Source organism: Danio rerio, chromosome 3, assembly GCF_049306965.1.
Source record: "Danio rerio strain Tuebingen ecotype United States chromosome 3, GRCz12tu, whole genome shotgun sequence".
NCBI lineage: Eukaryota > Metazoa > Chordata > Actinopteri > Cypriniformes > Danionidae > Danio > Danio rerio.
In genome coordinates, this window is record NC_133178.1 from 15,173,626 (window position 1) to 15,186,376 (window position 12,751).

Sequence of the window (12,751 nt, forward strand, 5' to 3'; positions counted from 1 at the left end):
AATCATTGCCTCACCCTTTATTTGTTCCAAACCTTTAAAAGTTTCTTTCTTCTCACGAAAACGGATGAAGATATTTTGAAGAAAGCTGAAAACCTGTAACCACTGACATCCACAATGTTAGTTTTTCCTACTATGTATTTCAATAGTTTTAAACAATAGTTTAAAAGTTTTCAGTTTTTTTTCTTAGTATAGCCTCTTTTGTGTTCAACAGAAAAAAACAAATAAAGGTTTGGAACCACTTAAAGAACAGTAAATAATAGGTAACTTTTTATTTTTGGGTGAACTATCCCTTTATTCATTCATTCATTTCGGCTTTGTCCATTTATTAATCAGGGGTCACCACAGCGGAATGAACCGTTAACTTATCCAGCATATGTTTTAAAGCATATGATGCCCTTCCAGCTGCAACCCAACACTAAGAAAACTATCCTTTTAAACTGATTTAAAATAAGCAAACACTGACAAATCTTTCACATCACCAACAAAACAATTGCTTTTCTAACATTAGACAAATATGATTAGCTACTACCTTTGTTTCTATCTGAAACGAGCTGAAACAACACAATTCTAAATGTTTTTTGGGATGACTTAATTGTGTTATATTCAATCAACTTAAATTTGTTTTGGAACAACATGAACTAATTGTTAACTTAATTGTTTTTTACAAATTTAAACATAACTTTTGTTATGTTTAAATTTTATTATGCCCCCCCCAAAAATCAAGAATTTTGTTGTTTCAACTCATTTGAAATAATAGTTTAAACAAACAGCAAACATATTTTTTTTGAGTGTTCATGAAGTTAAAGTCATAAGGCCACCTTGTGGCCACATACCGTCAGTGTTGGAGCAGCCAGTGGACAGATGGAGTGATGGAGAGTCACAGGATCCAGCAGTGGTGTACAGTGATGAAGCGTTACCTGTACTGGAGGAATCCTCAGCTCCACCATTTAATGGCTCCTCCTTCTCCTTCTCAGAAGAAATCAACGGTACCTCCTCCACCGCACCCACCTCACTACTTCTACTGTCTATTTTGCTGACCCCTTTACCACTTTTGCCATGATCTTTAGTGGCACTGCTAGTACTAGTTCCAGCATTGTCGGTGGATGCTTTACCACCACTATTATTACTGCCTTGTCTATTAATGCTGCTGGTGAAACTACTTCCAGAAGAACTTTTCTTAGAGCCGCCACTGCTACTACTGCTACTGATGCTGCTGCTACTGCCGGAGGCTTGGCTTTCTGCTGTCTGCTGAGAGAGAAAAAGAGAGAGAGACACAGAGAATAAAGGTAAGTAAATCAGAGATTGACAGGTCGCCCTCGAGCACTTGACCAGCGAAATCCTATTGGCACGAACGGTGAAGGAAAAGCTTCTCTGTTTCTGTTCACAAGCTAGTATATGACAAATGATAAGCATGTCTTTTGCAGACAGCAGAAAGACATTTTGATATTTATTAATTTCATAGAGTTTTAAATGTATTTTTTTATTTGTTGATTATTAGTTAATTTACTTTGAAGTAGTTTAAAGTTAAAATGTACATATTTATATGCAGTGTTGAGTAAATTGCTTTAAAAAGTGATTTATTGCTAATTACATCATTAAAATTGTCTCTGAATTACTTTTCTGCTTTGTCTTTGTTTTAAACAATATACAGTTGAAATCAGAATTGTTAGCCCCCCTGAATTATCAGCCCCTCGGTTTATTTTTTCCCCCTACAACACATTTCTAAACATAATATTTTTAATAACTCATCTCTAATAACTGACTTATTTTATCTTTGTCATGAGGACAGTAAATAATATTTGACTAGATGTTTTTCAAGACACTTTTATACAGCTTAAAGTGACATATAAAGGCTTAACTAGGTTAACTAGGCAGGTTAGGGTAATTAGGCAAGTTGGGTTATTAGGGTTATTAGGCCCAAATAAAACAAATAAGAATCAGACATACTGTGAAAATTTCTTTGCTCTGTTAAACATCAGCATCATTCCAAAAAATAAAAATAAATAAAAAATCAAAAGGGGTTTAATAATTCTGATTTCAACTGTATATCAGAAATAAATTGTTTTAACTTAATGAATACAAACCATATATACTGTAGTACACACATAGTTTTACTCAAATAAATTTCTGGCTAAATTTGAACCTTCTTTCTTCGAGAGAGCAATAAACAGGGAGAACTTCACTTGATGTTTGGCATGCAGTTACAGTGGCTGTGTTATAGGTGAGTAAATCAGAGCCTGACAGGTTGCCCACAGGCACTCCGCCAGCTAAATCCAATTGGCACGGATGACAAATAAACACATGTCTTTTGCACTCTGCTATGGCAAGCCGCTTTGACTTTAATGTATTCATGAATTCTTGATATCAGCTGTGCAATTTGCACTATTTCAAATTCTAACCCTCAACCTCAGGAATTATATCTGCACTGTAATAAAAATCTGTTAATTAACATGTCCTGTATTTCATGATTCACATGACTTGATTTTCTGTTTATTTAGGTTATGAATTCCACTATGGGACCTTTATCTCTGCAGTCAAATTTTGATATTGAAAATTCAACTCTGCAGGTGACTTTTCTTGACATTTTAGTACATTAAAACAATAAGTTCCATTAGAATAATAAGTCAAAAAATGTCAAATAACAAGAAAAAGTACTGGAAATTCATTGTCAGGAAGTTTATCAACACCAAATACAGACAATGAAGCAGTTAAAATGTCAATTAAAGTCGCTTTATTAAAGTTTCACCATCAAAGGTTGTTGCAGGAAGATCAAGGTCCCATAATGCAATTCAGAAGCATCAATAAATAAAAATAAAGAAATAAACATGAATCATAAAATGGGGAAAACTGCTAATTTATTACAAATACGTATTACAGTGTAACAATGGCTATTTTTATGATCATCCCTATAGTAAAAAAATATTGATTCTGGATATTAATAGTGTGATCAATCACAGTAATTTAATTCATGACATCATTTTAGAAAATAACTCTCCTGTGACTGACATTAGAAAAATGGTAAAATGAACACTACAGGGCACCAACAACTTTTATTCCTTTTCACACTAATAATATTTATAGGAGCATTTTATTGATGAATAAAGGATTATTTACATGCAGTTCTTTGCAAAACACCATACAATCACCACTAAACACCCTAATGGTGTCTATGATATGGACAAATAGGTTTGCCTCTTTCCATATGGACAACTCTGCTAATTTTGTAGAATGGACTTTTTTCTAACGTTTGCTTTTGAAAAAATTATTAGTTGTGTTTATAAAAGGCTAGATGATATGTACAAGCACCCCTTTCTCATGAACGTGTCTCTTAAACATACATCCAAACGTACCCTTAGTAACATATTTCAAATTCACAAAAATGTAAACAGTGCCCTCTATGGGATTTGTCATCTGAAACATGCAATTTTTGCTAGTGGAAGTATCATTTAGTATTAAAAATGGCCATATTTAAAAGTAGAAATTCAATACCTGATACTGAGAATAAGGATTTAAACTTGTAAAAATAGATTTGAAATATAAGAATCATATCATGCAAATGAATAAAAGTCAGAACGGCTTGCCACACTGTGCTCTTACTCTGTGAACTCTCCACAGGAGGCATGCTCAATAATCTGGTTCAGATCACTTAGGTTAATTCCGTTAAACTTCCATTTGATTAACGCTTTCGAAACAGACCTTTAAAAAAATGTGAGAAAACAAAAATCCCACATACACAAAAGCAGGCAAAACGCAAGAACACAGCATTTCATGTACACGCTGTTAATTGTTGCAGTGCAGTGGAATGGCATTTTCACACACTTGATCAGTTTGGTCTGCTGTCAGCAGAAAGAATATGCAGAAGGACGATCGAGAAGGATTAGTAAATCAACCGGACAGAAAGACACGCGCAGCACTTACAAATGTAATTAAAGTAAAGAATGGGGGTTGGAGGAGGCCATTTAAAGGAGCAGTACCTCAAAACACCATTATTCTCAACAATTACTGTAAGCATCTAAAAAAGAAAGCTCTATTTAATAGTGTAACAAATACTCTGTTAAAATTGTTGGGTTAAAAATACCCCAACATACAACCCAACTATAGGTTATTATAGCATTATGCATTGGGTTATTTTGATTAAAGGTTTTTTATTCCATTCTGGTATTATTATTGCTACTTTTGCTAGTACTACTATTAGTTTGATATTATGTCTGTGTAAATAAATAATTTAAATTATAAATTATATAATTATAAATATTGAAATTGCTTTATTTTCATTACATTTTAAGTTCCAGACACTTAAGGGTCTTTATCAGTTTAATATAGATCGGCTTTGAAGCGCACATTTGTATCATCAATAATTAATGCTGGTGAAACAGATTATATATATATATATATATATATATATATATATATATATATATATATATATATATATATAATAGTATTAGAGCTTAAATAAACTTTGCAATGCAAAAACAACACTATGTACACCTGTTCTGTGTCAGTTGAATCAGTTGACTGTTGAAATTCATTCAAATGTATTAAATAAATAACCCAATAAAGGTTAAAAATAACCCAACAAAACACCAAATATGTGTTTAACTCAACTATTGGGTCAAATAAATAACTCAACGTTTTTAGAGTGTATACAATTACATGAAACAATTCAACTATATTATTCATTCATTCATTTTCCTTTAGTTTAGTCCTTTTATTCATCGGGGGTCTCCACAGTGAAATGAACCGCCAACTTATCCAGCATATGTTTTACACAGCTTATGGCCTTCCAGCTGCAACCCAGTATTGGGAAACATCCATACACTCCCATTTACATTCATACAATATGGACAATCTAGTATATTCAATTCATCTATAGCAGGTCTTTAAACCGGAGCACCCTGAGGAAACCCACGCCATCACAGGGAAAACATGCAAACTCAACAAAATGCCAATTGACCCAGCCAAGACTTGAACCAGCGACATTCTTGCTGTGAGGCGACAGTGCTAACCACCGAGCCATCATGTTGCACATAAAATATACAATTAAAAACAAAATTATTGGCCTCAATTATTTCCCAAGTGCTGTTTTATTAAACTCGTGTCTAATAACTAACTTCTTTTGTCTTTGCCATGATGACAGTAAACAATGTTTTACTAGATGTTTTGCAACTTATTAGTATTCAGTGCAATTTATAGGCTTAAGTAGGTTAATTAGGTTAACTAAGCAAGTATAGAATAATTGGCAATAAAAACTAATTCAACTGCAGCTAAAATAGTATAAGCTACAGTGACAATACAGTATATCCATATGGTCTACAAAACATCAAATGGTTGGGTGTCCATATAGAATTTTTCAAACAAGGTTATACATTTTAATTTGATAAGGAAATAAAAAATGTTTTCTTGACCCACTCTTAAATTGTATTTATTTATTTTTTGTTGCTTGTTCTGTCGACTCATTTAAAATGAGCTCAAACAAAACAAATCTTGAGTTTATTTTGGACAGCTTAATTATTTTGTTCAATCAACTTAAATTTAGGGTGACGCGGTGGTTAGCACTTTCGCCTCACAGCAAGAAGGTCGCTGGTTCGAGCCAAGGCTGGGTCACTTGGCATTTATGTGTGGAGTTTGCATGTTCTCCCAGTGTTTGTGTGGGTTTCCTCCGGGTGCTCTGGTTTCTCCTATATCGGTGAATTGGATAAGCTTAATTGTTTGTAGTGTATGTGAGAGTGTATGAGTGTTTCCCATTGATGGGTTGCAGCTGGAAGGGCATCCACTGCATAAAACATATGTTGGATAAGTTGGCGAGTTATTCCCTGTGGTGACCCCAGATTAATAAAGGGGCTACCCGAAAAAACAGTAAATCAATCAATGATGAACTTAAATTTGGAAAATCCATTAGGTTAACCTAATCAGTTCGCATTGGGACAACATGAAGGAATTGTGCAGAACCCAGCATTTTTTAGAGTGCATATGGAGATCCAATTAATTTATCATTCATTCATTCATTCAGCCTTTATTCATCTGGGGTCACCACCATGGAATGAACCGCCAACCTATCCAGCATATGTTTTACACAGCGAATGCCCTTCCAGCTGTAACCCATCACTGGAAAACATCTATACACTCATTCACACTCATTTATTAGTTTATTCAATTCACCTATAGTGCATATCTTTGGACTGTGGGGGGAAACCGGAGAACCCAAAAGAAACTCATGTCAACACAGGGAGAACATGCAAAAAAAAAAGGTTAAACAAAAAAAATGTTTAATGCACCTAAATTTTAGACACACAAAAATGTCATTAACATAAAACTCACTGCAAACAATGCTGAGTTCCACACAATCGATTTGTGTTGGGACAACATGAAGGAATTGTTAACTTTTTAGCTTTTTACAAATGTAAGTGGATTGAACATAAAACAATTAACTTGTCACAAAAATACTTACGAATTGTGTTGTTTCAGCTCATTTTAATTAAGTAAATTGAACAAACAGAAATTTAATTTGAGTGTTGTAAACTGGAAATAAAGATTAAAAACTCACATAAAGACAAATTTAAGAACTTAGTAAAAACATTTATCATCTTCTTCCTTCACATTTTAGCAAATATTATATCAAAGCACAGTAATGAAGACACTGGCATTACCAATAACAGAACGTGTTTGCATGGGACACCAATAAAGACTCACTTGTGTTAGTTGAGCTGGATCCTTCCCCTTCTTCTTTTGATTTGACTTAACAGCTTTAGGGTAAACAATCAGATTTTCCTTCCACCTAAATGAAAACAAACAATCTTCACAAGCATTTAGATTCAAATACAGGCCAGACTCTCTTAAAAAAGGGACTCATTTGTGCACATTTCCAAACTCAAACCAGCGCTTAGATTTCACTTACTTCTGTTTTCTGGACATCACTCTTCTAGACTTAAAACCTCCAGTTGCAATGAATTACAAGCAGCAGAAACACAAGGCTGAGCAATCCCTGAAGAAGCTAAAGCTGTGGTTCTGAACACAGACAGAAACACACGCACGCGCTAATCCCAGACTCCTTGACACCTTATATTACACTCTTAAGGGATTAGATCGGCCTTGCTCAGATTTACTGACTTATAACACTTAAGCAGAACCAGAGGGATGAGACAGACTGAAAGAGAAGATTTCGGCTGAGCTTAGGAACTTGTCATAAAAATAAAAGACTTTTAACACTACAAAAGGAGACAAAAGTGCAAAATAAATAAATATATATTTATATGTGTGTATCAGTGTAATAGTACACTACCTGATTAAAGTCTGTCGTCGACCCTAGTTGTAAGACTAACAAATAATAACTTGACTTCTAGTTGATCATTTGGAAAAGTGGCAGAAGGTAGATTTTTCTGATGAATCATCTGTTGAACTGCATCCCAATCATCACAAATACTGTGGAATACCCACTGGAACCCACATGGACCCAAGATTCTCACAAAAATCAGTCAAGTTTGGTGAAGGAAAAATCATGGTTTGGGGTTACATTCAGTATGGGGGCGTGCGAGAGATCTGCAGAGTTGATGGCAACATCAACAGCCTGAGGTATCAAGATGTTTGTGCTGCCCATTACATTACAAACCACAGGAGAGAGCACACCAATCTTCAGCAGGATAGCGCTCCTCCTTATCCTTCAGCCTCTGCATCAAAGTTACTGAAAGCATAAGACTGAATAGAATAGGATTAACGAAAAATAACCAATGTTGGAAATGTGGTCATTCTGTGGGCACTTTTTTACATTTAATGTGGAGCTGTCATTTGGTGGCTGCATTCTGGACAAGAGTTATTTGAAACCTAGAGAAATGGCTGGGACAACCTTTACCTTATTCCCCAAGAGTCTGTCTTCTTGGTGATATATCCACTTTACAGAATGAAATATTTAAAGCACAGGCTGGGTTAGTCGTCGCAGGATGTATTATTGCTGTTAGACTGGTGCTGCGAAATTGGACTCAAATACTCCCTCTTTAAAGGATTGGATTGAACTGATGACTTCTACTGCATCATATGAACGTATGTTGGCAAGACTTCAGGACTCCACCCATACACCCATCAGAAATAGGGTAGCTTTTTGCAATGTTCAGAGAGCACATAATAGGAAAATTCAAAGGTTGTCAATTTGACTGTGTTATATTGTATTGTATTATTTTATATTCATTATAATTTTTGTTTTGCTATTATTTTTATTATATTTATTATAATTTGTTTACATTATTTCCCTGAATGTTGATTTTGTATTGTGAATTTAATGTTGTGTGGGGTATAAAAGTTCAAAATAAAATAAAAAAGTTCAATTACAAAAAAAAAAAAAGTTACTGAAACAAAGAAGGTTAAGGTGCTCCAGGGTTGGCCAGCCCAGTCACCAGGCATAAACATTATTGAGGTAAGATGAAGGAGGAGGCATTGAAGACAAATCCAAAGAATCTTGATGGACTCTGGGAGTCCTGCAAGAACGCTTTCTTTGCTTTTCCAGATGACTTTATTAATAAGTTATTCGAGTCATTGCAGAGATGTATGGATGCAGTCCACCAATCTCATGGGAGTCATACACAATATTAATTCTTTTTCCACTGCAGCATGACTTTATATTCTAGACTGTACAAAGAACAAAGACTTTTGTTTTAGCAAAGTCAGACCTTACTGCCCTAATTAAATAATTAAAAATCAAGGCATGATCATATTTTATTTTGGTAAATTAAGCGTAATCCAGAGGCCTTTGCCTTTCATATAAGCCACTTCAAATGATCAACTAGAAGTCAAGTTATTATTTGTTGTTCCTAAAACTTGGCCAGGCGACAAGACTTTTATCAGATAGTGTAGTTTAATTAAATATGCAGTGTAAATAAATAAATCTATTAATTTTAGAACAAGCTAAATTTGTCAACATGAAAGACTTATATATACTTTGAATGTATACCAGGTTTTACCCATTTCTCAGAAAGAAGTTTTTAATAATTAAAAACACAGTAAATTTTATTATGATTTTTCTCATCTATGCCATTTATTTGGTCCAGATTATAATAAGAATATGTATTTGTTTGTCTTTTGTGGACCTACTGTCAAAGACTCAGAAAGGATGGCCCAAATGTAAAATGAGTGCAAGAGGTTTTTGAGTTTGAAAATAATGGGTGAAAACAGGGGTTAGGTGACAATCCAACAGGTGAAGAATGGGGTAGTGCTGGTGAGTCCTGGATGAAGCAGATGGATGAAAGGGGGAGTGCTTGTAAGTGCTGGAAGGAGCAGACAGATGCAAGGGGTAGTGCTGGTGATTCCTAGTTGATGAAGACAGAAGCCACAGAATGCCAGGAGGATAGTAAACTGAGCAGGAATGGCCAGGCAGAAGGTAGTAAAGGCCTTGGTAGCCTCTGTAGCAGGGTGGTGCGAAGGCTGCGAAGTCCATTTATAGCCTAACGAAAGCTTTTCAGTTATTGCATTTGCATTTAGGATCCAAAAGTACTAAAAGTTCTATTGTCATGTGAGGATTATTCGGTGGGACAAAACTTGTGAGATTAATGAACTGTTTGAACACAAAGCTCATTATTTGCGATCCTCGAAAAAAGCCTGTGTGAAAATCCTATCGAGGCAACCAGTTTTATGCAAGCAGCCAATTGGCCTACAAGGTGATGTCATAGTTCCTCCACTCAATGGGAAGAGATCTGGACCTGATTGTTGATCTCTAGTGACTCACAAGCTCTTTTCCAGTTCTTCAAGTGTATATCCTGCTTTCCCTTTGCTGTATCTTATTACCTGCAACAGAAACACCTGACCCTCACTTACCTGTCATTACAGTGGTGTTTCCCATTTCTTTAGATGCTTCATGCCAATTTTAAAAATTCAAAAGACAAGTATATGTGATTTAGAGGAGACCAGAGATAGTTGTAACATGTACAGTCTCTATTACCAAGAACTTCTGTAGTTACAATAAAGCAGAATCACTTCATACATGTTCCTATTAGTCCTCACTCCACATACAGACACAGCATACGCTAGAGGGTAAATACTACATTTGAGCAAAGAAAGTAATGTTTTACTTAAATAATTTTTGGGATAGCAATGGCAGATTTGTAGTTAAACCCTATCAAAGTTAAATTATGTCAATTATGTAACTGTGTAGATATTTTTAATGCATAATGTTGGTAATAAAGCTTTAACGTTAGCTGTTAGCTGTAAGGTGAGCAAATTCATGACTACAAGACCCAGGGTCAGTTGTACCAACAAATCTCTTGGTTGGTATCATTAATGAAATGCTAACACCAACCTCCAGCAAATTTAAAGCTGGATTTACAACCATTTGATCGTTTGTTTGTTATAATATTAGAAAGTGTGTCTCAACTAACCCAGACTATGGGTTATTTACCGTTTCACTCCTCCTTTTCAAATAGTAATTACTGTTTGTGTTGCAAAGATAATCTCTATGTCATTTAATAATAAGTACCTGCAACTAGTTTCAGACAAATGTTGAACACCTTGGCTTAAAAGATCTCCAAGATATAGAGAGAAATGTAAAGAATGTTACAAATATCCGCGATCTCCCCCATCAGGCCTCTCTCTTGAGGTTTCCATATTAGGCCTGATAGTTTCAGTTGTTTAATAATTACGTTAAATACGTTTTAAATGTTTGTATGTGATAAAAAAACGCAACGATACTTAAAGATTTCTTTTGTGTGCTGGCTCTTCCTCTTCATAATGTGACCTGAAGTGTTGAGGAGCCAGCGTGACTGTTTGCGTTTGTTCCATTTGTGACGTATTTCGAACAGATTCTAACCGCTGACGCACGTGTATAAGCTCAATACAAATAGAAGCCTACACAAATGGAGATTTCCGGCGTGAGGAAGTCCTATCTGTGTTTATGCAGACTAACTGTAATTAATTAACATATATTATTTTATAATAATTATTACATTTATTTGAAATATTTTTATGAAAATAAACAAACCAATCTTTTCATAAATCTGTATTTAATTTGTAGCCATTAGTTGATGTTTCTATTAGTCTCCACTAGATGGCTGTAATACCAAACTATTGAACGATAGGGCTCAAAACCATAGTGATAGACCAATCGGAATAAAGTATTCAAGAGCGCCATACTATTTGGGGTAAACTTCAGCTCTTCTATAAATCTACAACATTAACAAATGAGTGCTTTAATCAGCTTTGATTCATCCCAGTGATTCGATTGTTCTGAGCTTGTTCAAAGAAAGGATTCTTTTAAAATGGACCCATTCTGCAGATATAGTAATTAAACTTTTAAACTTACACGTTTTTTTTTTTTACAGTTTTATCATTTAAAAAAATAATAAGTAGTTCTAATAATCATTTTATTTATTCATTAATTTACTTCAGCTTAGTCACTTTAATAATCTGGGGTTGCAACAGCGGAATGAATCACCAATTTATCTAGCATTTTTTTTTTACACAGCGGATGCACTTCCAGCTGCAAACCAGTACTGAAAAACACCCATACATATTTATTTAAACACACACTCATACACTACGGCCAATTTAGTTAATTCAATCCACCTATAGCGCATGCCTCTGGACTGTGGGAAAACTGGAGCAAACCCACGCCAACATGGGGAGGGCATGCAAACTCCACACAGAAATGCCAACTGACCCAGCCAGGACTCGAACCAGCAACTAACCACTGAGCCACCGTGTCACCCCATTATTTTATTTATTTTGCTTTTACTTCTATGATACTTTATTGTGGTCAAATATTAACATTTTACAGTGGTTTTACATAACCTCGCTACATTTTTAAGTGATGTCGTATCAAATTAAAATGTTTGTGATTTATTCGACAAAATTTTAAATATAGCAGTAAAATAGTTTTTTTTTTTTTAAATCAAAATGAGTTGAATTTACACAGCTTAAAGAGCCTCTATTTCCACTTAAAGAGCCTCTATTTTGCATTATTAAAGGTCATATTTTAGTTTTGGTGGTCTAGATACAGTACAAGCACTGATCTATAATAGATAAGTGATTTCAAGGGGCGTGGAGCGATTACAAGACACAGTTTACAACATATTTTACAAACTACACAAAACGAGGCAACTTTTAAGTTAATTACACTTACATGTTATGATCCGGAGGAAGAAGAAACTGGTCCATATGAACTGCAACAGTTACTGACAGTCTTACAAAGTTCCATGCATAATAGTCTCTGCTGCTCCTTCCTTTAATAGCAAACGTCCGATGAATACGGCATTGCAGTGTAGGTTATTGTATCAAAAATCTGAAAAATGACAGGAATAAACACAGCACATGGTTGGCTATACTGTGGTGTTGTTGTGAAAATTAACTTTAACCCTTTATTCCCCGCTGCTGAATCTCCACCTGTCAGTGATCGTCATTTTCGTGTCATGATCAGTCCCGTGGTCCCCCACGCTCTGCTAGTGTCTGAAGGGAAAGGTGCGTTTACGTTTTACCAGAACCGGCACTTCATAGTTGGTGATGTACTGTATCGACGTCAATGTGTTCAAGCAAAAGATCCAAACCCAACACGATTCATTTATTAGACTCTGAGTCGACTATTTCATTAAAGCATCAATCATTTTAAACACTGTGCACTTTCAGATTTAACCCACAGATGGAGGTTTTCATTCACTTAGAGCTGTGTTACACACTGCATGGGTCAAAAGCCCATAATAGGGGCTCATTAAATGTTCAAATGACTTTTTGTTCATCAAACCAGCAGTTGCAAGGTCGAATTAAAAACAGATTGTAC

General features: G+C 35.0%; 1 protein-coding gene across 22 annotated transcripts in view; it reads right to left on the bottom strand.

Annotated features, from left to right (window-relative positions):
• The window catches only part of LOC101884217 (uncharacterized), a 38,659-nt gene extending 27,880 nt beyond the window's left edge, over window positions 1-10,779 (bottom strand). For 2 of the 22 annotated variants that reach the window (XM_073944228.1, XM_073944226.1), the window contains exons 1-3: window positions 10,672-10,779; window positions 6,694-6,778; window positions 834-1,245 (exon numbers count right to left, since the gene is read on the bottom strand). In XM_073944228.1, the coding sequence (XP_073800329.1) occupies window positions 834-1,245; window positions 6,694-6,778; window positions 10,672-10,709 (535 nt within the window). In that variant the 5' untranslated portion in view covers window positions 10,710-10,779. Of the gene's footprint in view, window positions 1-833; window positions 1,249-6,693; window positions 6,779-6,898; window positions 7,058-7,110; window positions 7,209-9,712; window positions 9,772-9,801; window positions 9,838-10,459 lie in introns of those variants that run through there. The other 20 variants (XM_073944227.1, XM_073944225.1, XM_073944246.1 and 17 more) reach the window with 18 other exon arrangements.
• Between the last annotated feature and the right edge of the window lie 1,972 nt (window positions 10,780-12,751).